The 26,967-nt window shown below is 33.6% G+C and overlaps 1 protein-coding gene across 7 annotated transcripts in view; it reads left to right on the forward strand.

Annotated features, from left to right (window-relative positions):
- Nucleotides 1-26,967, forward strand: part of LOC101901103 (B-cell receptor CD22) — a 533,140-nt gene that overhangs the window by 446,923 nt on the left and 59,250 nt on the right. For all 7 annotated transcript variants that reach the window (XR_009342470.1, XR_009342471.1, XM_059123997.1 and 4 more), the window contains 9 exons: nucleotides 6,121-6,302; nucleotides 6,368-6,543; nucleotides 6,726-6,857; nucleotides 11,292-11,407; nucleotides 12,369-12,747; nucleotides 17,224-17,353; nucleotides 17,881-17,976; nucleotides 18,218-18,376; nucleotides 25,405-25,487. Coding sequence is in view for 5 of the 7 variants with exons in the window: in XM_059123997.1 (XP_058979980.1) it covers nucleotides 6,121-6,302; nucleotides 6,368-6,543; nucleotides 6,726-6,857; nucleotides 11,292-11,407; nucleotides 12,369-12,747; nucleotides 17,224-17,353; nucleotides 17,881-17,976; nucleotides 18,218-18,376; nucleotides 25,405-25,487 (1,453 nt within the window). In the remaining 2 variants the exon portion in view is untranslated. The remainder of the gene's footprint in view (nucleotides 1-6,120; nucleotides 6,303-6,367; nucleotides 6,544-6,725; nucleotides 6,858-11,291; nucleotides 11,408-12,368; nucleotides 12,748-17,223; nucleotides 17,354-17,880; nucleotides 17,977-18,217; nucleotides 18,377-25,404; nucleotides 25,488-26,967) is intronic.

Raw genomic sequence — 26,967 nt, forward strand, 5'->3', positions numbered from 1 at the left:
TAAAAGCGGTTCTAGATTCCTTTGAATATCCTTTCTAGAGAAGCAGCGATTCTTATGACAATTTTTTAAACACGAGTGCTTCTAGGGACCACTTCTTTTCGAAATACCCTAAACCTTTCCGAAAGCCCATTTTAAGGAAAACCACTTTCTTTAAAGGCCCTCCTTTAGGAAATGGATTCTTTTCTCTAAGGACCCTTCCTTAAAGAGTTTTGGGAGGTATTTTTTCTAGAATCAAGATATATCTATTTTAGTAGATTTTTCGTATGCTTGTAAGGACACTTTCTAGGAAAAAGAATATATTCAGGTGAAGTGATAATTTAATGGATTTTTTCTTCGTCGGGGAACGTCTGCTTCTAAGGACAAAATCTTAGAGAGAGGATGATTTTCTTTACACTTTCTTGGGGACAAAGTTCCCTTTTAACTTCACTTCTTGGGGAAAAGTGCTTCAGGCAATGTCCTTTTTTTAAAAGTGGTTCTAGATTCCTTTAAATATACTTTCTAGAGGAACAGCGATCCCTGGGACAAATTTTTAAAGACGAGTGCTCCAAGAGACAATTTCTTTGCGAAATACCCCAAAGCTTTCCGAAATCCCATTTTAAAGAAAACCACTTTCTTTAAAGGCACTCTTTTAGGGAATGAATTCTATTCTCTGAGGACCCTTCGTTAAAGAATTTTGGGAGCTATTTTTTCTAGTATCTAGATATACCTCTTTTAGTAGATTTTTTCTAAAGGAATGCTAATTCTATGTGTCCTTTATTTTTAAACAGTTCTTCTAGAAGTACATTTATTCAAGAGAAGGGATGATTAAATGGATATTTCTTCATCGGGGAACGTCTACTTCTAAGGGCAAAATCTTAGAGAAAGGATGCTTTTCTTGACACATTCTTGGGGATAAAGTTCCCTCTAACTACACTTCTTGGGGAAAAGTGCTTCAGACGATGTCCTTTTTTTAAAGCTGTTCTAGGTTCCTTTAAATATCCTTTGAAGAGAAACAGCGATCCCTGGGACAAATTTTTAAAGATGAGTGCTTCTTTGCGAAATACCCCAAACCTTTCCGAAAGCCCATTTAAGTTTCTTTAAAGATTCTCCTTTAGAAAATGGATACTTTTCTCTAGGGACCCTTCCTTAAAGAGTTTAAGGAGGTCTTTTTCTAGAATCTAGATATACTTCTTTTACTAGATTTTTCCTGAAGAAATGCTAATTATACATGTCCTTTATAGAATCCCGCCTAAGAAAAGTATGCCTGTAAGGACCTTTTCAAGGAGAAAAAATGAGAGAAGGTATAGAGAAGGGACTATTTAATGCATATTTCTTCGTCGGGGAACGTCTGCTTCTAATCATCATCTAATAATCAATTCTTAGAGAAAGGACGATTTTCTTGACACTTTCTTGGGGACAAATGTCCTTCTTACTTCATTTCTTGGGGAAAAGCGCTTCAGGCGATGTCCTTTTTTTAAAGTGGTTCTAAGTTCCTTTTAAGTATCCCTTCTTGAGAAAAGACGAGTGTTTCTAGGGACAACTTCTATGCTTGGGGTATTTTCAAGCCTTTCCGAAAGCCTATTTTAAGGAAAACCAGTCCAGTGATGTCCTTTTTTTAAGTAGTTCTAGGTTCCTTTAAATGTCCGTTCTAGAGAAACAGCGATCTCTAGGACAAATGTGCTTCTAGAGACAACTTTTTTGGGAAATACCTCAAACCTTTCAGAATCCAATTTTAAGGGAAAACTGTTTCTTGGAGTCCCTCCTTTAGAAAATTGTTTTTTTTTTTTTTTTTTCTAAGAACCCTTCCTCAGAAATTTCTGAGAGCTATTTTTTTTAAATATATCTATCTTTTACAAGACTGCCCTTTATTTTTAAGCAGCGCTTCTAGAATCCCATCTAGGAAAAGTATGCTTGTAAGGACCCTTTTGTGAAATACCACAGGATATCCTGTCCACAGATATCCTGTACAGAAGGTGTCTGAAAAGGTGTTTGAAATTTTGTCAAGAGGGGACCCAAAGATTTTGTAAACCCCAAGGAAAAAGTTGAATGACCACTCTAAGTTACACCTCGAAAATATTTTTATATCCCGATTTTCCTTTGCCCCCTCTAAAAATTTCTCCATAATTTTCAATTATCCAAAATATTAAAAATCCCCCTAATACCCTTTTATATTAACCATTACACCCTTCGCCTTATTGAAAACCCTTTTGACCATAATGCGACGCATAACCCTTGCCCTTTTATATTTCACATCATTTAGCCGTCATTATGGCCAACTATAATGTTATCCTTACAACAATAACAGCAACAAATTTTTACAACTTCACTTACTTTGTTAAAGAAACAAAAAAAACAAACAAACGACCATTACTTCAGCCGGGTTTATATGCGCCACGACACTAAACACTTTGTTGCTTAATTATTACCTCTTGAATTGGCATTGAATTGCAAAACCAAGTTTCAGTTGTCGCATGGCGAGCTTTTATGGTCCTCGATGCACACACACACAGACGAATCATAACTTTTTCCCAATAAAAATGGCAAGTGGGCGAAATCCTTTTGGTCTTTATTGAAATAAAAATTAAACAATAATTATGGGACATTACTTACCGCTCCGTCATTCGTTGGCGCTGCAAGTAACTCTCCGGCCATTTGCATTAACGAGGCCAATAACAATGGCCAAAGCAAAATGGCAGTGGCAAGCATAAAACAGCAACAACGACAACTGGAAATGTTCAGCTTTTGGTGTTTGTGCCTGGCTGGAGCGTCATTATCTTAATACATTTAATGGCAATACATAATAATACTATTAAAATTGAAGCATACTTTTTGGGGGGCGAACGCACAAAAAGACCGTCACTGCACAACACCCACCCCCCTTTTCCAGCATATCCGAAGGCAAGCCGTTCGAAAATATTTTTAATACTTTTCCGTTTGCTATTAAACCCACATCCCCGGCATTTAAATACTACAAGAGTGGTAAACAGAAAACAATAAAAAAGAGCTACAACTGAAAACAGAATGCCACGCATTGGCCTGCAAATGAAAATGACTTTTACGGGTGGGTTGGTGGGTGGTATGGAACACACTGAGAACTCAAAAAACGGAGAACTCAAAAATAAGGCATGGAGCCATAAAAAATTACAATAAAATTCGATTGTAATGAGATTGCAATGGTTGGCTGAGTGAAATGCTGCCTGGCTGACTCGATGTTGGATTGCTGTGGGGTAACTCAGCTGGCTTATTCCATGGTCTCCTCTCGTGCAGCATAAAATATTCCAACCCCAACCATTGATCTTATACAGCAATTCTTCTTTGTGTGTGTGTGGGTGTTTGTATGTGTGTGTGTGTGTGTGCTTTCGGATATGTATTTATGTGTTGAAATATGGTGTGAGGTCATTAACTTACGAGCAATTCGGTTTATTGCATTGCAATAATTAAAATTAATTACACTCTCATACAATCAAGCCGAACGGATTTTGTAGCTCCCGCACACACACACATACAAAGGCATATTTAAAACCCGCCAAAACATGGTTGGGTTTTCAACAGAAACAGGAAAATATTTTAATGGAGGAACATTTTAACTGCTCTATAGGAGGGGGAGCAAAGAGGTCGTTTTTTTTCTAACGAATTGATAACCTCAGCAGTCATCATCTCTACAGTAGATGGTCATTTACCATGGAGTAAATGTGTTTAGCAGACATCTATAGTGGGGTAGATGTATTCAGCAGACATCCACGGTGGCGTAGATGACCTCAAGTGACTTCTACTCTAGAGTAGAGGACCTCATGTGGCATCCACTATAAAATGGATGGCCTCAGTGGGAATCTACTGTGAAGTTGATGACCTCAGGGGACATCTACTGTGGGGTAGATGAACTCAGGGGAAATCTATTTTAGAATAGATGCCCTCAGTCAGCATCTACTGTGCAGTAGATGGCCTCAAGTGGCATCTACTGTTCAGTATATGACCTCTGCTGCCATTTACTGTAGCGTAGATGACCTCTGATGCCTTTTACTGTAGCGTAGATGACATCTGAGGGCATCTACTGAGAAGTTGATGACCTCAGTAAACATCTACTGTGGAGTTGATGACCTCAGTGGACATCTATTGAGGAATAGAAGATCTCAGAGGACAAATATTGTGCAGAGGATAACTTCAGTAGACATCTAGCGTACAATAGATGACCTCAGTAGACATATACAGTAGAGTACGTGACCTCAGTAGACATCTGCTGTAGAGTAGATGACCTCAGTGGATATCTACTCTGGAGTAGATAATCTCAATGGATATCTACTCTGGAATAGATAACCTCCGTGAGCATCTACTGTGGAGCAAATTACTCCAGCGTGCATCTACGGTAAAAAAGATGACCTCTGCGGACATCTACAGTAAAGTAGATGACCTCAAGTGACATCTACTGTCGAGTGGATGACCTCAGTGGATATCTACTGTCCAGTAGATGACCTCAGTGGACATCCACTGTCGAGTAAATGACCTCAGAGGACATCTACTGTGAAGTAGATGACCTCAGTGGACATCTACTGTCCAGTAGATGACCTCAGTAGACATCTATTGTCCAGTAGTTGACCTCAGTGGACATCTACTATCAAGTAGATGACCTCAGGTGGACATCTACTGTCGAGTGGATGACCTCAGGTGGACATCTACTGTCGAGTGGATGACCTCAGTGGACAACTACTGTTAAGTAGATGAGCTCAGTGGACATCTACTGTCAAGTAGATGACCTCGGTGGACATCTACTGTCAAGTAGATGTCCTCAGTGGACATCTACTGTAAAGTAGATGACCTCAGAGAACATCTACTGTGATGTAGATGACCTCAGAGAACATCTACTGTGAAGTAAATGACCTCAGTGGACATCTACTGTCGAGTAAATGACCTCAGAGGACATCTACGGTCGAGTAAATGACCTCAGAGGACATCTACTGTGAAGTAGATGACCTCAGTGGACATCTCGTGTGGAATAGATGAATTCAGAGGACATCTACTCTCGAGTAGATAACTTCAGTGGACATCTACTGTCAAGTAGATGACCTTAGAGGACATCTACTGTGGAGTAGATGACCTTAGAGGACATCTACTGTGGAGTAGATGACCTTAGATTGCATCTACTGTGGAGTAGATGACCTTAGAGGACATCTACTGTAGGGTAGTTGAGCTCTGGTGGCATCTACTATAAAGTAAATGACCTCTGGTGGCATATACTATAAAGTAGACAGGATCTGGTGGCATCTACTCTAGAGAGGAGACCTCGGTGAACATCGTTTGTGAAATAAATGACCTCCGATTACCTATACTATAGACTAGATAACTCTTCAGGGAACAGTTCTTCTTCATCTTCAATTTAATTTTTTTTAATAAAATATTAAATTATTTACATATTTTTCAAACCACTTACACATTCATCCATCCTCCTCCTGGCTTGCCAACGTCCTCCCCCCTTTTAACCACATACGACGACCTTAATAATGTAGACATATTAAAAACACTTGTCGGTCGTGCAGGTAGTGTAAACAAACCATGTTGCCGCTGCTGTTGTGTATATGATAATGTTGTTCATATCGATGGTTGCGCCGCCCTTAAATATGCCACAAAAAATGTGTTAAACAAGGGATAAGGCAGAGAGCGAAAAATGAACATGTCTACATGATTGTGTTGGCTCTCAGTGGCATTATTATAACATTTGCTTTGCATTCTGCTATGTGTGTGAGTGTGTGTTTGTGAAAGGCATTGGAAAACAATTGCCGCGACCAAAGGAAGTTTATATCCTTCCGTTCAGGTATTTATTGGCAACGCCGGCTGGGTAATGATGGTTTGAGGATATTGTTTTTCTGGTTTTCACATTTTGGGGAGAATTTAAATTAAATTTTTTTTTGTGTGAGCATGGCAGTCGGGGGCTATGAAAAGTGAGGCTGCCAAAGTCATAAACAAATGTGTTAATTAACAAAGAAAATCAAGAGATATTGTCTGGCGCCCAAAAATATATTTAAGATATGGTTGTAATAAATTAAAAGCAAGCACCACCACCACCCCTAAAAGTATGCCGTACATATGCCCATTAAATATTTTATAACTTTTGATGTTTTTTTTTTTGTTTTCTCGCTCTCTTTAAAGGTATCGCAATGGCGTCAGCTTAAATGTTAGCGATAATGATCATTACAAAGGTGGCAATTCCGAGCACGTTGCCCTGTCCATACGCCATGCCAACAAAGAGGATATTGGCAATTATACATGCGAATTAACCAATGAGGCTGGCAAGGGTACTTCCGAGCAGCAGATTTTTTTGGATGTGTTGTGTAAGTCAATTAAATCGAAAGAAATTGAAATAAATTTAAAATATTTAAAATAAAATATTTTACAGACGTGCCCACCGTTGAGGTCCTGATGACACCCGTCGACTCGGTCAAGGAAAGTGAGGAGGCCAATGTCACATTGATATGCAAAATTATTGATGCCAATCCCCCGGTCCTGACCAAAGTCCGTTGGTATGCCAACTCAACCTTGCTAAAGGAATTGCCGGATTGTGAAGAGACTAAAGTAAGTTCTTGTTTTTGGCCTTGAGCCTTTTCCACACACATGCATGTGTGAGTGAGTGTGTTTTATATCTTGTCCTTTGCAAGAAGCTTAATGTCCTGGCATTTGTTTTCTCATTGTTGTTATGGTTTTGTTTTATTATTTTTTTTCTTGTTCTTCTTGTTGTTCTCTGTTCATTTTTGTAGGAGGATTTGTGTCACATTGATCCCAGTAAATTGCTATTGGAAAGTATTGGACGTGGCTTTTTCTATAATTATTCCTGTGAGGGCTATAACGATGCCGGCTGGGGACCACGCAGCGATGATAAGGAATTGTTGGTAAGTAATAACACATTATTGATGGGAGGGGGGCGGAGTTTTTATGGGACTTCTTATGAGAAACTTGAAGTATAGAACATATTGTAATATTGGAAAAAATTGTATTGTAAAGAACACTTACACTGTGCAACACAAAAAATTGGGGAAAATCCAGCAGATTATAAAAGCAGAGCTAAAACAGGAGACATGTGTATCGTCGATTTAAAACTTGACACTGAAAAAGCAATGAAAATAGACCCGGATTGGAGACGTGTTAAATTAAGAGTTTAAAAAGCAAAAAACATAATTTTCATTTTTAGTACATACATTTGGAATGTAATTTTCATAAAATCTATTGAACCCAGATATATGGTTTATTCTGAGATTTATAGCAGAATTTTGTGTAGAATATTTCTTCTTTTGAAACCTTTTGCCTAAAACGAAATTTTATATTACTTCTGGGCGTCAATTTAAAAAAAAAACTCCGCGGAAAAATTTTGGGAATATTTTCGGTTTCTCTTTTTTGGGAACATTGATGGGAATATTTTTCTGATATTCTGTGGAAATACAGATTTCTTGTCTTTGGTGTCTCATGGTGAAATTGTGTCTAGAATAATTCTGCCTTTGATACTTACCCAAAAAAATTATGTATAAGGGGAGATTTTGACTCATAATAGATACGTGTTAAATTAGCAGTTGAAAAAGCAAAGACATAATTTTCACTTTTAGTATTTCACATTTTGAATGTAATTTTAATATAAAACTATTGTATCTAGATATATAATTTATGCAGAAATTAGTAGTGGGATCTTGTGGGGAATATTTCTTCCCTTGACATATTTCGTCTAAAACCAAGTTTTAAGTGACTTTCAGGCATCAACTCGAAAAAAGTCAAAGAAAAAATCGATCTTAAAATTAGGACATATTTTCCGTGTTATTGGCAACATAGATGCCAATATTTTTTTGGATCTGCAATTAACATAGATATTTCTTTTCCCTGGCGACTTATAGTGAAATTTGATGAGGAATATTTTTGCCTCTAATGTTATCCTCCTAAAATGACCATTTGTAGGAGATTTTGGCACAAAGTCACACAAAGTACTGTTTTAATCCAAAATTGGGTTTTTAATATATATGAATTCCTGTCGTTTACACAAAATTTAGACTCTTGACGTCTTCTACAACCTATAACAGAATTTCATGACAAATACATTTGTAGAATATTTTGACTTCCTATGGTTCCGTTTTAAGGTATTTATTTATTTATTTCAATTCTTTCTAAGTTCTAAAAGTATTTTTTAGCCATATTTTGAAAAAAAAACACCCAAAAGACACCAAGCGAGTCAATTTGAGGGTTAAACTTTTTAACCAAAATATTCCCCGTAGTTTCATCTGCAATATTGTCAAAGACACTATAAACCTAAAATTCACGTATTCCAAAATTTTAATCTGAAAATTTCCCTATGTTTGGAAGGGGTTGGAATTCGCCACCTCTATTTAGGCTTCTTTTCCATGTAAACTTTCAAAATGCCGATACGTGTGTCTTCTTCTGATGGCTCTACTTTCATAATCTGCTACATTTTCCTCATAATTATTGAAAACACAAAATGCCATGTCGCACAGTGTAATTGGTTTTTAGAAAAAATATTATTAAATATTCACTATAATTGCCCTACAATTTTTAGCAAAAAAAATGTATTAAAAAATCCACGAAAATTTCCCTGCAGGTCCTTGCGATTCTGTCGACGATAAATGCATTGCTGGTTTTAGCAATGCTCGATTATTTCTCTGTTGGTAATTTTAAAAAAAATATTATGGTCTTTGAAGGAATTATTAAAAAAATAAAATGAATAAAGGTATTTTAAATATCCAAAATTATTGCTCTATAGGTCCTTTCAAAAAATTATTTTCAGAATCCATGATTCTTGGCCTCATTGCTTAAAAAAAAACTTTTAAAAATCGAAGATTATTGGTCCTTGGAAAATTTTCTTTAATAAATCTAAGTTTATTGGCCTTTTGGTCCTTAAAAAAATTTCGTTGAAAATCCACGATTCCTGGTCTTATTGTTTTAAAAAAATCTCCCAAAAAAACTCGATAATTGCTATGTTGCTCTATTGCCAAAATTATTGCTCTATAGGTCCTTTCAAATAATTATTTTCAGAATCCATGATTCTTGGCCTTATTGCTTAAAAAAACTTTTAAAAATCAAAGATTATTGGTCCTTGGAAAAATTTTCTTTAATAAATCTTCGTTTATTGGCCTTTTGGTCCTTAGAAAAATTTCGTTTAAAATCCACGATTCTAGGTCTTATTGTTTTAAAAAAATCTCTCAAAAAACTCGATAATTGCTATGTTGGTCCTTGGATTTTTTTCTTTAATAAATCTACGTATATTAGCCCTTTGGTTCTTGACAAATTTTCGTTTCAAAATCCACGATTCTTGGCCTTATTGTTTTAGAAAAAATCTCCCAAAAAAGTTTTGCCGGTCCTTCGAAATTTTTTTTAAAAAAATTTTGTTTCTTGGCCTTTTAGTTCTTGGAAAAATTTCGTTTGAAAATCCACGATTCTTGGCCTTATTGTATTAGAAAAATAAAATCTTCTAAAAATCCACGATTATTGCTCTGTCGATCAATGGAAAATATTCTTTTAAAATCGACGTTTCTTGGCCTTTTGGTCCTGGAAATTTTTCGTTTAAAAATCCACCTTATTGCTCTAGAAAAAAATTTTCTAAAATCCTCGATATTTGCTATGTTGGTCCTTGGAAATTTTTCCTTAACAAATCTACGTTTCTTGGTCTTTTGGTACTTGGAAAAATTTCGTTTAAAAATTCACGAATCTTGGACTCATCGCTTTAGAAAAAAAATCTTCAAAAATATTCAATATTTCAATATTTTTTTATGTTGGTCCTAGAAATTTTTTCTTTAAAAAATCTACGTTTCTTGGCCTTTTGGTCCTTGGAAAAATTTTGTTTAAAAATACACGATTTATGGCCTTATTGTTTTAAAAAAAAAAAAATCTTCTAAAAATCCTTGATATTTGCTACGATGGTCCTTGGAAATTTTTCTTTAACAAATCTAAGTTTCTTGGTCTTTTGGTACTTGGAAAAATTTCGTTTAAAAATTCACGATTCTTGGCCTATTGGTTCTCATTTCTTTTTAAATCCACGATTCTAGGCCTTTTGACCCTCAAAAAAATAATCCACGATCCTTGGGCTTTTCGTCCTTTTAGAGGCTTATTTTACAAACACAAGACACTTGACATTTTGGCACCCAAAAAAAAAAAAAAAGATCCACGAATTTTGGGCTTTTGGTCCTTGGAAAAGTTTCTTTTAAAAATCCACGATTTTTGGCCATATTGTTGTAGATAAAAATTCTTCTAAAAATCCACAATTCTTGACCTTAAAAAAATCTTTTTCAAACCCCACTATTCCTGACATTTTGGCCTTTAAAAACTATTTAAACTATTCTCGGTCATTTTGTGGATGGTCCACGGATAATAATAATTGCATAAATGGTCTTCGAAGGATATTCCTTAAAATTCCAGAATTATTGCATGAATAATCCTCGAGGATATTTTTGAAAATTCTAGGATTATTGCATGGGTGATCCACCAAAGAGTATTCTTTAAAAAATCCACATTTGTGGCTCTAATACTTTAAATAAAATATTATGGTCTTTGAAGAAATTATTAAAAAAATAGAATGAGTAAAGGTATTTTAAATATCCAAAATTTTTGCTCCGTAGGTCCTTACCAAAAATTATTTTCAGAATCCACGATTCTTGGCCTTATTGCTTAAAAAAAACTTTTAAATATCGAAGATTATTGGTCCTTGGAAATTATCTTTTAAAACTCGACGTTTCTTGGCTTTTTAATTCTTGCAAAATTTTCGTTTAAAAGTCCTTCAAAAAAAAAACAATAATTATGGCCCGAACAGCCCTCAAATTATTCTTAAATATCCTTATATATGGGCCTTCAAAAAATGTTTTTTTTTTTTAAATGCACTTTTATGGCTAGTTAAAAATTAATAAAACAAAAATTTATTATTTACGAATAAATAATTTATCATGCTTCATAAAAATCAGTAACCTCATGATTTTAACCGAGGAAATCTATTAAAAAAAACCTTAGAAAATATAAAAAATAATTATGGTATCCTTGAAAATTTACACCCAGAAAAAACACACAATAGTCCTTGAAAAATATCCTCAAGAAATCTGAATAGATTTTCTCCATAGTCTTCACAAGTATGAACCTTTTTATTCATTTTTGTTTTTTTTGAAGAAGATGCCTCTAGTATTTGTTGAAAAAAAATCTTGATAATTCTTAAACTTTGTTGTTATTTCCCAAATTATAATTAATAATATATTTAATTTAAAAAATATATTTTTCTTAATTAATTCAATTTTTTTTAATTTAACTATTTTTTTTTTCTCTTCCGAATCTTTTTCCTTCCCTAGGTTTTGTATGAACCCGGTCCAGCCAGTATTGCCCATTTCCCCTTGATTGCTGTGAAAAAGAAGAGTGTCACCTTTTCGTGTTCCGTTGATGATCCTGGTTATCCTGAAACCAACAGGTAAGTTCGAACGTTTTATATACCTCCAGCATGCCTAAAGACCAACATGTGAATATATTTACATACACATATACCTATATTTAAATCCTTAACCATACATAATTGAAATTTTAAACATTTGCAACACAAACCTAACCGCATTCCATTCCATTTCATTACCAACCAAACAACATCATTATTTCCATATCCATCACCATTATCGTTGTTGTTGTCGTTGTTATCCTCATTTGTCCTGCTGGCCACGCATTGCTTTTGTTCATGTTTTTATGGTTTGCCAAATGCAAAGTTTAATCAAAGTTCCACCAACACCACCACAACCATCAACATCATCATCGTCACAACCACCACCAATACCACCACAAATTCACTTTTACACGGTACAAGCTCTAACGGCTTCAGAAATTGAAGAAGCTTATGAAGCTTTAATTGGCGAACATTTTCTAAAACACCAACAACAAAGACCAGAACAAGGATCACACCACAAGCACCTACAACATTATCCAACAACCACATCATCATCCTCATCACCATCACCATTGCCACCACCACAACCCTACACACATGAACAACAATTGTCTGGTCACAAATCTGGTGGTCTGCTTGCAAATCCCTTTGCCAGCAACAAAGCTACGCAACAGCAGCATGTGCTTAAAGAAACCCATGTCTTAATTGATTTAACAAACAATTCTCCCTGCTCTCTCCTTACCTTGACCACATTCTCGCCGCAACAACAAATCTTGACATTGCTAACAAATGGACCGCCATTGCCTCACCAACAACACCCCGACCATGGAAATAATAATGGCAATGACTTTGTTGGCTACGATGCAATGACATCCGTCTCCATGTCATCTTCCTCGTCATCATCCCCATCATCGTCTCCATCATCATCCACCATTGAATTCTATCGCAAAATGGGTAAATTTTCGTTTAATGCACGCACCAAATTACCACCCTCCAGCTTCCGTTGGCTGCGTGGCGGCCGACCAACCAACTCCGACACCAAGGACTATACCATCGAACCGGTGGGCCTCGACAGTCGCACCAACTATTCCTGCTATGCCTTCAATGCCGGCGGCAAAGGTGCCATGGCCACAGTCAATTTGGAGGTGCATGCCCCACCATTCTTCATCAAGAATCTGCCACCGTACACCGGAATGTTGCACACGTCGCGCAATGCCAATCTAACTTGTCGCATCGAGTGTGTGCCACGCTGTGAGATCTCCTGGCTGAAGGACGGTGTGGCCATTGAGAAAAATGATACACGTTATTTTGTCAAAGACAAGTACATGGATGCCTCGCCGGCAACGGGTGATTTTGAGAGTATGCTGTCGGTGCTGGTAAGTAGAGAAGAGAAATTGCAAAGCACACAAACACACACACTGATACACAGTTACACACACTAATGCAGTGTATGATGTGAAGCCGATGTTTTTATTAAGAAACCCACCATCGGAGTCTGTCTTTGCCAGCGCGTTCCGTTTCTGAAAAGGCATCACTTGGTTTGACTTGAAAACTGTAATTGAGATCAATTAAAGTAATAAATTGTATGTCAAAGAGTTCCAAGGATCTACTCTACTACAAGAAACCATAGAAACTCACGGGGGAAACCGAACAGCCATCAATGAAACGATGCGGAGTTCAATGCTTATGAAGTTGTTGAATGGAAAATAATGGGATTTCCATTGAATAAGACAAATTTAGTTATTAAACAATGGGTTGGGGGTAGGGGGGACAATTTAGAAAAAGAGAAAAATTGGTTTGAAAGGACAAAGGATCTCACAAAGGATAATAGAGTCATTTTTTGCAATTATATCTTTCCAAAGAAAAAGAAATCGCTTTGTCTTTAATAGGCCTTCAAAGAAAATTATTACGATATTGTCAAACGTAAAAATTATTTTGGTTTAAAACGTAATGAAAAAATATCCAAATAATTATAAAGTCCTTAACAAAGCACGTGAAAACAGCTCAGAAGTTGTTAAACAATTGCCTAAAAATTCCTACTGGGAAATTCTCATAGTCCCTGAAAAATATTTTAAAAAATTTAAAATAATAGTTTCGAAAGTCCTGGAGAAAATATAACTCTTTAAACTATGATAGCAGCTCCTTTAGTCCTTTAAATTTCTCATAAAAAATTCCAAAATTTAAATTCCTAAATTTCCGTTTCTTTAAAGTTCTTCAACAAATCATTCTAAGTTTAAAAATGCTGCTTTGGGAAAAAAACATGCCTTAAAAATAAATGATCCTAAATCTCATTGCCCTTCGGAAAAATTGTTAAAAATAAATGCAATTTGGGCAAAAATGCAATTTAAATCAGTAGTAGCCATAAAATGGCTTTATTTGGGCGCCAAATCAATATTTCTAGGAAAGTAGACAGATTGTGTTTCCAAGTCCTTATGTTATCCTGTATTTTTCAAATAACTTAAAAACCCAATGTATTTCATTAAAAACATATTTTTTTCTTGGGCGCCATTTTTAAGAAATAAGATATACAAATGGTGTTTTCATGTTGCCCTGTATCTTTCAAATAGGTCAAACAACCAATGCACTTCATTAAAAAAACATTTTTTAGGTTAGGCGCCATTTTTAAGAAATGAGTTTTCCAAAAAATGATATTTTTTATCCCAAATTTAAAAAACCCAATATTTTTTTTTTCAAAAATGTGTTTTTATAGTATAGTTTTGTTATAAAATAATTTGGGTTATATCATTTATCCTACGTTGGGCGCCAAGACTATTTTTTACAGCAGGCAACTGGTGTTATACTTTCCTTTAGTATTTTTTCTTTTTATTCAAAAAAGTCAAAGCACTAAAGTATATCAGAAAAAACAGAAAGAAAACCAACTTTAGGTTGGGCGCCATTTTCACAAAATGGGATTTAAAAAACGAGATTTTGTACGTTAAAAATAAATAATTCTAGCTTTCATATTCCTTGAAAAATATTCTATAAAAGATCCCATTATAGCCCAACGCCCAACCTTGGCTTAAAATCGCATTAAAATCCACGATTCTAACTCCTTGAACACTCCTAGTCCTTGAACAAATATTTGCTCATATACCACCATTCTAGATATCATTATCCTTAAAAATTCTTTTGAAGTCCAAGATACGAGCTCTAGTCGTTACAAAAAAAAAAAAAAAAAAAAAAAAATATATATATATATATATATATATATATATATATATATATATATATATATATATATATATATATTCCATGAAAATACCTAATACTGGCTCTCATTGTCCTCGAAAAATATTCATGACCTTATTCACAATTTTGGCAATATTCATGACCTAATTCACAATTTTAGCAGTTATAGTCCTTAAAAACCCTTTGGATTCCAGGGTTCTACATCTCACAATTTTTAAAATCCAGAAAAATTGTGGGATTGACAGTACTTGAAAACATTCACCATTTCCCATTGTGCTTCAAAAATAATCCTTAAAAATTCTTTAAAAAATAGTAGTCTCCTCAGAATTATCCAAGTTCTTTGGCTCTGATAGTCCTTTCAAATATTCCCAGGAAAAAGAATAAGATTCAGTTCTTTCAGTTTTTTTAATGTCTCAAATTGCAGCACAACATCAGCTTGAAAGGCCTCAGTTCTTCATATTTCAATATTCATTGCATATCAAGAAAATATTTTTTTTTTTCGAGTTGACGCTGAAAATGACATAAAATTTTATTTTAGGCAGAAGGTGTCAAGAGAAGAAATATTCTAAACAAGGTTTCACTATAGATCTCCTAATAAATCATTTACCTTTATACAATAGTTTTTTAAGAAAACTACATTCAACATTTATGAACTAAAAATTTTTTACTGCGAATTTAATACGTAGCAAATCCGAGCCAAAATCTCCCTCTATACTTCAGTTTTTTGGAAATGTGTCAAAGAGAGAATCATTCTATATCGAATTTCATCATAAGTCACCAAAAAACAGGAGTCTCTATTTCCATTGCATATCAAAGAAAAAAAATAAATTGGTATCAATGCTGCAAAAAAAAATGAAAATATTGCCTAATTCATTTTATTTAATTTTTCCTTGCACTTTTTTCGAGTTGAAGCTGAAAGTACCATCGAATTTCGTTTTAGGCGGATGGTGCCAAATAAAGAAATATTCTACGCAACATTTTACGATAAATCTCGGAATAAATCACATATCTATGTGCAACAGTTTTTATGAAAATTACATTCCAAATGTATGAACTAAAAATTAAAATTAGGTAGATTTGCTTTTTTACTGCGGAACCAATCCGAGTCAAAAATCTCCCTTTATACTTCATTTTTTAGTCAAAGTGTCAAAGGCAGAATTATTCTACATCAAATTTTACGATGAGCCACCAAAGAAAAGAAGTTTCTATTTTCATTGCATATCAAAAAAATGTTTCCATCAATGTTGACAAAAAAAAAAAAAAAACTAAAAATATATCAAAAAATGTTTGATAAATTTTCTATAGGACTTTTATCGATTTAAGGCCTCAAAGTAACAGAAACTTTGGTTTTAGGTAAAATCTACTAAAAGAATAAATATTCTACACAAAATTTCACTATAAATCTCTGAATAAATCATATACCTAAGTATAATAGATTTTTATGAAAATCACATTCAAAATGTAAGTCCTAAAAGTGAATGTTATGTTTTTGCGCCTATTTTACTATAAATTTACGAGCCAAAATCTCCATTAAAACTTCATTTTTTGAAGAAAGTGTCAAAGGAATAATTATTCTAGATCAAATTTTATTGTTGGTCTCGGAACAACAGAAATTTGTATAATTAATACATACCATGGAAAAAAATCATAAATTTTTGTTAAAAAAAAAAAATTTCATTATTTCTGAAAAATATATAACTCCTTTCGAAATCGCTGCAAATGTTCTAATAATTTCACTGTACAATAGTCAGTCTGGGTTATGAAAAAGGGGATCAAAGGGACTTGATAGAACCCGTTTGTGGATCAAAAAACCTTAAGGAGTTTTGGGTTCTTAGGCCAAATGTTGTATATATTGTTTTGGTCCTATATAAAAGGATGCCTATAGTTCGAAACATATTTCGCAATATTTAAGATAGAGCTTTGAAATTTTAAAGAAATTTTCGAATTATATCCAATATCAAAACTACTAAAAATGGGGCATATCAGTCCTCTTTTTTTTTGAAAAGTCCCCTTGTAACGATATTTCCGATTTATCCTCCTAACTTTATTTTTTTGCAGGGGTCTTGACCATTTTTGGGTTCTAAGGCCAAATGTTTTTTAGGCGTCTATATTGTTTTAGTTCTATATAAAAAAGGATGCCTTATAGTTCGAGACATATTTCGTAATACTTAGGATAAAGCTTTGAAATTTTAAAGAGATCTTCGAGTTATATCCAGAGGCAATGCTACTAAAAATGAGACATATCGGTCCTCTTCTTGGAAAAGTACCCTTGTAACGATATTTCCGATTTATCCTCCAAACTTTATTTTTTGCAAGGGTCTTGACCATTTTTTCCAATCGACAACCGTCTATTTTGATCTTATTTTTTCTGGACTTATAATAATTTTTGTAAAAAATTGAATACATTTGATTCGATTTCCAGTGTTCCATGGCGATGAGATTCCCCTGCCTTCTATTTTTATTTTGCATTTTTTTAAATTAAAAAAAAAAAATATTCTTCAAGAGTTTCATATTCAAATCCTTTACAGTTTCAATTTCAGCCAGACAATCATACACTTCACTATGTGACCCATTTTCTTTTGAAAACTTTTGTTTTCTTTCTCTTTATGATATTAATCCTTTTGTTTGTTTTCTCCGCCATTCTCCCCCATGTACGCTTGCAGCATTTTAATATGTCCAATTGGCCAAATAACAAATTTGACATTGAAGGAGATAATGCCAATTACACATGCATTTCGACTGGCAACGCTGTGGGACCGGGCATCAAAAGTGCCACTTATTTCAGTATCGAATGTAAGTTTTATTTTTTGCGAAACCAAAAAAAAAAAATATGAGAAAGAAAGCTTTGGGGTTTTGCCTGCTGCTATCGATGTGATGGCATGTCAAGCAAAAGAAATAAAAACTCCACAAAAAAACAAAATAAATCCCATAAAGGCTGGAAACCAAACAACAATGGCAAACAAACCAAACGAAACGCCCGGCAAAAATCTAGATAATATTCTTCCATCATGTGAAGCAAACTTTATAAAAAAAAAACTCAGAATGGAGATTTCCATTTATCGGTTTGGGGAGAAAGAGAAAAAAATGTTTAAAATACCCCTGACATATGTGTCGCTTGTATAATAGTTGATTGCAGTTGTTGTTTGGTTTTGTGGGTTAACATCAAAGGCAAAAAAAAAAAAAGGATTTATCAAAAAATATAAAAATGTACATATTTTTGTGACTTTTAAGCCCATCATGGCCTCATTCTCTTTATTTTCCGTTTTTTTTTTTTCAAATATTTGCTGAATTGTTTCGCCACCCACTTTTCCATGTGACAGATGCACCCGATAATACCACTGTATCCGAAGAAGTTGTTTATGTACCAGAGGAAACAATACCGGGACGTGTCATATGTAAATCGAGAGCTAATCCTGGTAAGTGCCACTAGCTGGAAACGAAACAAAACAAAGCAACTCAAAACGCCTCCCACTTAATTGTGATAGTATGGGTCGCAGAGCTTTTTTTTTTTGTTTTGTTCCACTACAAAAATATTATTGTTTATGACTTTAATGGTTGGCTTATGCCGATACCCAATCTCTTTTTGTCTTTGTCTGTGGGCGTGTGTCAGTGTTCTCAATATTTTCCATTTTTCCCTTGTTATCTTTTTATTTTCAGAACCCACTTATGAATGGCGTTTCAATGACAAAACTGTTATTCGTGGCAATGCTTTAATCATCAATACACCCATGACCCGCAACGATAGCGGTCGTTACACTTGTGTGGCCTACAACAAACATGGACGCAGTTCCGCCGAAACTGTCATTGATGTTCAATGTAAGTAGAAACCAATATATATAAATTAAAAAAAACGAAAACATCAACGAAATATAAAAATAAATGAATTTTGTTTTCCGAATATCGTTCACTCGAGGGAGGTATGAAAACACAGAACACATTCAGCTTGGGTATGGAAAATTTCATTTTAGGCAAAAAGTATTAAAACGCTGGAACAACCCCAAACGAATTTTATGTACTCCATAATTAGCTTCCCGAATATATAAAATTGCCAAAGTATGAACATTTTTAATAAAAATTCCGATAAAAAAAAATTAAAAGTTCTTAAATCTTTCCAAAAAATGTTTTAATGACCTCCGATAAAAAAATAAAAGTTTATAAATCTTTCCAAAAAACATTTTTAATAATCTCGGGTGCTCAAAAAATTATTTTAAAAAATCATTTAGATTTAAAAAACTGTTTTCGATCCCGAAAGTTTTTCGAAAAACTAATAAAAATGAGATCCTCTAACAAAAATACAAAAAATAAATAAATAAATAAAAAATCTAAAAATCTTACGTTGGGCGCCATTTTAGTAAAATTCCTAAGAATAAAAGTTCTAAAGTATACAACTATAGCTCAAACATCTTAATTTATCCAAGCATTTGTCAAAATAACTCACATGGTTGGTGAATGTTATTAAAGGAAGCATCAAAAACTTTTGATTGGGCGCCATTTTCAAAAATGCACCAAGGGTGTGGAATTTTAATTCTAAGTTAGAGAAAATAACTTGGATTTATGGAAATACAATAAAAAACCAAAGGCCATTGAATTTTATTTTGGCGCTCTTGCCGTCGGACTCCAAAATAAAACTTTTTGCGAATGTCTACCTTTGGTTATCTCAAGAGATTATACCTTCATTTTTAATACAAATATGCCAAATATCAGCAATGTATCAACCAGAAACAAAACAAATTTTATGTTGGGCGCCACTTTGATAAGCCCACTATAGGAAAGGATATATTTTTGCAAAATTATACAATTTGCCTTTACAGGCCATTATTTTGTCCTCAGTGGATAATTTGAAAAAAAAAATCCCAATGAATTTCACTTAAATTAGAAACAATATATATTCTCACGTTGGGCGCCATTATCAAATAAGGATATTTTTTCAAGGCTTCGCATTAAAAAACCTATACAATTTTGAGAACATAATCCGTAAAAGCTTTTATTCCCAAGCTCTTTGAGGAAAAAAAAGAGATTCGAACAAATCTTACGTTGGGCGCCATTAAAAAAAAAAAAAACATCAAAAACAAGGAATTTTCAACCTAAGGCTCTATAGATTAAGAAACTGCATAAAATTATAAAATTTTGAGAACATAATCCAAAACAGCTTATACTCCCAAGATTTTTGAAAAAAAAAGAGATGCGAACAAATTTTACGTTGGGCGCCATTTCTACAAAAAAAAATAAACATCAAAAACAAGGAATTTTCAACCTAAGGCTTTATAGATTAAGAAACTGCATAAAATTATAAAATTTTAAAACCTAATCCGAAAAAGCTTACATTCCCAAGCTTTTTGTGGGAAAATGAAAGGGGAACAAATTTTACGTTGAGCGCCATTTCCAGAGCTTCAATTACAAAAAAAAAAAAAAAACTTCCTAAGGCTCCACAGGAAAGGAAAGTGCATTGAATTGGAAAATTATGTGCGGCTCTTATTCGGTTCGGTTCATATTTCAGACATTTGGCAATTAAACCAAATGTCTGAAATATGTCACAAAAAAACAGAAAAATAAATTTTACGTTGGGCGCCACTTTAATAAAACCAATTGAGATTTTTGAGAAAGAAAAAAGGCGAACGAACCTTACGTTGCAAGGCATTCCCAAAAAAAAAAAAAAATCAGCAACGACATTTTTTCAACTTAAAGTTATACAGTTTTCCAAACGAATGGCAGAAGTATGTGCAGTTTTAGAAATAATCTTAAATATAGCCAACCAACAAATGCCTCTACTTGGGCGCCAAAATATTATATGTATTACAAATGTCGACAACAGGTCTTCATAGGCGGTTTGGGCTTCTTTACTTCCGCAAATAAACCAAATGTCTGAAATATGTCAAAAAATACAGAAAACTAGATCTTACGTTGGGCGCCACTTTAATAAAACTAATTGAGATTTTTTATAAAGAGTCCCAAAATATCTAATAAAACTTAAAAATATTTCTCATTTTTAAAGTTTTTTATTAAAAATTATTCAAATAACCCAAATCTTTAAATAAATACCAAGAAAGCAGAAAACCAAAAAAAATCCTACCTTGGACGCCATTTTAAAATAAATGTATACAACAAGAAAAATGTTAATTTCTTAACTAAAATTGGGAAAACTAACTATAGTTTCGCAAAATTTGCTACTTGTGAAATAAAATCAATAATTGACATAGCATGTGAAGTCCTTGCTTGGGCGCCTAAACACCTTTAGCTGCAAAAGAAAGCAAATGGTTTTCCCAAGTTATCATATCATCCTATATTTTCCAAACAAGTCAAATAGCCAATGTATTACTGTAAAAAACTATAATTTTACGTTGGGCGCCATATTTAAAAAAAAAGAATACACAGAATGCGAGTTTTTCTTTCAAATATCATGAATTATAATCAAATTATATGAATTATAATTAATTTACCCATCAGAGGTTATCGTATCCAAAAAAAGAACAATGGAACCCTCAACAATTTTGAAAAGCTATGACAAATTGAACTTAGTAGAGATATATTTCGAACAATAATCTCCGTACTATTTAAGCTAGGATTTGCACCGAAATTGCCTCAAATGTTATACCTTCCTCCTTCAATTTTTCCTCAATGAATTTCGTTTAATTTCTTTTTTTTTTTTTTTTTCATTTGTCAACATGGCAACATTTAACAATGTTTATAGATTTTCAATTTTCTCCTTTTCGTTTGATTTTTTTTTTACTCATTCTTGTATTTTTTTTAATTCCCGACACAAACATTGTTTCATTTCGTCAAATAAGTTGTGTGTTGCGGTTGTTGTGACCTTTTGTATTCTGCGCCGGGCTGTCCTCCATATGTGACCAATGCTTTTGCCGGTTAGTTAACAAAACAGTCATCGAAAAAACCGTCATCTATTTATCCATAGCCAGGCAGCCAACATCTAGACATCATCAATAGGCCAAAAACGAGTTGCCTCCATCAAAGCTGTGGCCAATACGCCCAGTCTATAACAACAGTTGTGGTTGTGGTGATGGGGCCAAACAACAACTACGAAAAAAAGGGTTTATAAAAATTTGCTAGGATATTGTTGAGTATGTTTTTGATTATGTCCTTTTTCCGGTTTATATTTTTCGCTTTGATATGGTTTCGGTTTGTTGTTGTTCGTGTCTCGTCAATGGGTTCTGGTTATTGAACCTGTTGTTGGTAACATTTGGTGTTGATTGTTATGATTATGGCATAAAGTTGGTTGGTCGGTTGGATGGGATGCCCAAATGTTTGTTGTTTTTGCTGCTTTTTTGCTAAGTATTGTTCTCATTTCTATGGCAAAAGATCCTGTTTTTTTGTTGTTGTTATTTGAGGTTTTTATTAATAAGGCTTTGGTGTGAATGTATGGGTCTGTGACATGTGTTTACAAAAGGAAATAAGTTGAGGTTTAATCTCGTTTGTCAAAGGCTTCAAAAAGAGTGTGATGCGACAGTGATTTTTTTTTGTGTTTTCTTATTTTTTGGTTGTCATGGCTCAGGGTAGGGTTGTGAAAGGGACATTTGGTATTGAAAAGGATAAAATTTAATAAACCCACAAATTTACCAATAATGGTTTAATAAAAAGCAAGCATATTTTTTGTGGGGAGAGACTTAACTATTCGATTTATGGAGATTTTTTATGTGGAGATTTGAGGTCAACTTTAAGAGACTCCAAGGATTAAATTTTTGAAGAGGCACAAAAAGTATCAGAGCATAAAATTTAATGTAAAAATTGGATTCGAAAGGACATCGATAACTGATAAACTTCTTCAGATTTTTTTTATAGGCAAAACAGACCTTATTAGATTTCTAAAGCTGGAAGTTTTACTAAAGGTTTTCTAGAGACAAAACAGCCTTCAAAGCATGTCTGGAAGATCCATATTTTAATATTCTATTAAATCCGCAATGAAAATTTTCATATAGGATCCTTAGGCCCAATTTTTGGAAACAAAAGTCTTTAGTTCGGTGCCTAAAAATAACTAATTGTAAAGTAGACAATTTCCTAAATGCAATTTTTTACGTTGGGCGCCACTTCCAGGAATTGTTTTTTAAAAATTACTCATGCAAAAAAAAATTTAAAATTGCTCATACATCCGAATAATTATCATTCGAGATGTGTTTCCAAAAATAGCCAAACACTGGGCACCAATTAAAAAATGGCCAGCAAAAAAAGTGGCGCCCAATGTACGATGTTAAGCGCCACTTCTACAAAATCAATACACAATGAGAACTTTCACTCTAAGGATAAAATTTTTCTCTCCAGAAAAGCATTATTAAAAAGTAACACAAAAAAATTTTACGTTGTAAATAAATTTTTAAATTGGGCGTCATTGCCTCAAAATTATTAAGCAAATAAAAAAAGCATTCCTTAAATGAAAACATATTTATATTCAATTAAAAATAATCGAAAAGGAATTGGATGCCATTGAAAAAATCGATACGACTTTCTTACGTTGGGCGCCATTTTCACAAAAATTGCAAATTCGAAGAATTACTCGTATCTCATAAATTAACATCATTAAAATTAAAATAAATCTATAAAGCCTGACATGAAATCTTACCAAAGAACTTACGTTGGACGCCATTTAGAAGAAATATAACATTCTACGTTGGGCGCCATTCAAAAGAAAATTATCAGAAATACAACTTTCTACGTTGGGCGCCATTTCCACAAAATAAAGAAATAGTGGTAAATTGTCATTCAAAAGATTAAAACTTGACCTGATCTTGAAATAAACAAATCTTACGTTGGGCGCCATTTGAAAGAAAATGTCATAAATACAACATTTGATCCAAATATAATTTTATGGACCGAATCTAATTCGGGAATATGGCTCTATTATAAATTTAATCAAATTAATGCCTTTAAATGAAGAAAGCTTTCACTTGGGCGCCAACGAAAACTTGACAGAAAAGGCGACCAACCATTGTTTCTAAGCCCTATTTTTCCTAAACTATTAAAGAAACCCCATTTTTTAAAGGAAAATAATCAGGTAGGGCTGTTCAATGATTTCCAAGGCCTTTTTTGGACAAAGCATTTATGGGCAGAGCCGATTTTCCAAACGTCTTCTAAAGACAATTCAACGTTGGGCGCCATTTCCACAAAATAAAGAAACACTGGAAATGTGTCATACGAAAGATTAAAGATTTGGGCTCCATTTAAAATTTTTAATTTTCAAAAATACAAAATTTGATCCCAATATTTATATTTTATAAACGGAATCTTATTCGGGAATATGGTGATATTATGAAACTAATAAATGTGCAAAAGCCTTTACTTGGACGCCACCAAAAAACTTGGTAGAAAAGGTGACCACCTATTGATCTTAAGCCCTTTTTTCCTAAATTGGACAATAATCAAGAAGGACTTATAAATTATTTCCCCACGCCTTTTATGGGCATCGTCGATTTTCCGAAGAACTTCCAAAGACAATTCAACCTTTCCCAAAATAAAGAACCACTGGGAAATTGTCATTCGAAATATTAAAGATTTGGGCTCCGTTTGGAAAAAATGTGAAAAAAAAAAAAAATGATCCCAATATTTATTGTTTATGATCTAAATCTTATTGGGGAATATGGCGAATATTCGGGGAATATGACCAACTATTGATATTAAGACCTTATTTTTCCCAAACTGTTTGAAAAAAGCCTTTATTTTTAATAGAAAATAATCAGGAAGGGTTTCTTACATTTTCCCATATCTTTTTTCGACAGAGCATTGTATGGGCATAGCCTATTTTCCGAAGGTTTTCTTCACACCAAAGTCCCCTCAAGGTTGTCTAGAGACAAAAGACCTTCTATAGACCTTCAAATTACAGAAAAAAATCCAAAATTTGTATCAAAAATTTAGCCATGATTTTATTTTCTCAAAACCCCAAAAATATTATTAATACCAATTTTAAAAATGTGTACGTTGGGCACCACTATTCGAAAAATAGCCCACATCCTCAAAAACATCGGGGTGGAATTTTGTCGATTGAAGGCTTTTCCAAACCTTTTTCAGGCAGAAATATTTAATAAGTGATTTATAACCAGAATATTTCCAGTAGGTCTCTTAAAGACAAAAAAACTTTCTCATGTTGTATAGAGATTGAAGACTTCCTCTTCAAAATCTTCAAATGACAGAGAATAAAACAAAACAGCGTCCCCATGTCTAAATTTTTTCTGTTTTCTTTTTTTTTTTTTTTTTTTTTTTTTCTTTTAAATATTATTAATAAAGAATATCAAGAACTTCACATTGGGCGCCATTTTGAAAAAGAAAACGTTAACTTACTACACAACCATACGCAGTATTTTTTAAATGAATCAAATGTGAGGAATATGTCTACACTTTGATATTTGATCAAAACAACGGCTATGAAGCAGTTTCCTTCACTTGGAAGCCACAAGGAAATTTATTACAAAAGTGAAAAGCTGGTGTTCCAAGGCCTTCATCTATTTCAGCTTGACTCCAAAAATCAAAGTGTACAATGGAGTTTACAAAACTATAACAAATTTTGATGTTGGGCGCCATTTCCCAAAAAATGCCTCAATAGTAGAATATGCCTTAATAGTAGACAGATGCCTTCATTTGGGCGCCACTGCGAAATTTTTAAAAATTGAACAACTGGTGTTCCAAGGCCTTCATGTATTTCTACTTTATTTTAATAATCCAAGTCTACAATGAAGTTCACAAAAAATAACAAATTTTGACGTTGGGCGCCATTTCCAAAAAATGCCTTAATCGTTAAATATATTTTTTCTCAAGTTTTAATCTTTTATTTTTTATCTTTTAGGAATTAAATTTTCCTTTTTTTATTTAAATTTTAACCACATCTCTTCTCCTTTTCATTGCAGACAAACCCCGCTGTGAAATCGAAAGAGTAGAGATCGATGATCAGGATACATTAATTTGTACAGCATATGGCAATCCGGAAGAGGTAAGCACAACAGAGCATGCAGACAAACAAACAATTGAAAATGGTTTTGTAGGACGTTACCATACCATAAAACAAAAACATATACACAGACATACTGCCTCACACACACTATGAAACCAACCACATGCAACAAAAAACGAGACGATACATCACCTCTCCATAATAACACAACTGATGATGGGCCATCGATAACCTATTACTTGCAGGGTTCAATGCATTACAAGGGTCTGATGCCATGGCGGTTATCGTTCAGTCTACCCGCCAGTCTGTCCGTCTATTTGTTTGTTTATTGGACTGACATGGCTGCCAGGTTGTCTGCCTTGCAGTTAAGCAGTTAAAGAGTCATTGTTCCGGTGAAAACAATTTAAAAATATATCCGTTACACAAAAAAATGTACACATACATATTGCATAGCAACCGACGTCATCCTTCATTGTCCTTTATCAAAATGTTAGCTATGCAATATTTTCGTTACTGCCATCGTTGTTGTTGTTATTGTTGTCTACTGGTTGCTGTGAAAGCCCATCGCATCCACCACTTCACTGGAGACACATTACAACCAACTCAAACCACAATCTTTGGTTTTTGGTCCTTAGGCTTTGCACACACACACGCACACATGATAGAAACCAATATTAAGGTTTCATGTGTGTATGAGTGTGTGTTATATGAAAACAAACACACATGTAGACAACGTTACGCAAAGTTATTGATACCCAAAGCCATAGACTGTTAAGTGAGTGTTTAAAGCGACTGATGGCTAAGAGATAACTGATGAAGGGGGGGATGGTGTTGGCGGCATGGATTACTGGTCATATTACCTGGGGAAATTGTGCGTGTGTTAGTTTTATGGGGGTAGATGTTTTTTTTTTCCATTTCAACCCAGCCTGACAGGTTTGCAATAATTTTTTATGATCTCTATCATCAATGAAATATATAACTATAATTTTTGGAAAAAAATATTTCTACGAAACTTTGAGATTTGATTTTATTAAAAATTTAGATTAAAAAAAGGATTATTGTCCTGAAAATTTATTAAACTTTTATTAAAAATTTAAGAGCAAATTCCTATGAAAGTTCTTAAAACAGATTCTTAAAAATCCAGGATTTATGACATAAATCTCCTTTAAAGACCTACTAGAAAAATATGAAATTCTTTCAAAGATATTCTTAAAAATTCCAGAATTATTGATCAAAAAGTCGCTACAAAAATATTTAAAGAAAAAGCCAATAAAATGCATACAATTTCAATAACGTGAAATTTTACGTTGGGCGCCATTTCCACAAAATTGAGGGATGATGAGAAATTTTCAATTTAAAAATAAAAAATAATCTACCATCAATATCAATGCAAAGGAAGACCCAAGAAGTCTTACATTGGGCGCCATTTTAAGAAAATGTAATTTCGCCAAAATTAGTTTGTGATGAGAAGTCTCTAAGATTGAAAATTACTAAATCAAGAAAAAGTATTTGCAGTAAA

Source organism: Musca domestica, unplaced genomic scaffold, assembly GCF_030504385.1.
Source record: "Musca domestica strain aabys unplaced genomic scaffold, Musca_domestica.polishedcontigs.V.1.1 27, whole genome shotgun sequence".
Lineage (NCBI taxonomy): Eukaryota > Metazoa > Arthropoda > Insecta > Diptera > Muscidae > Musca > Musca domestica.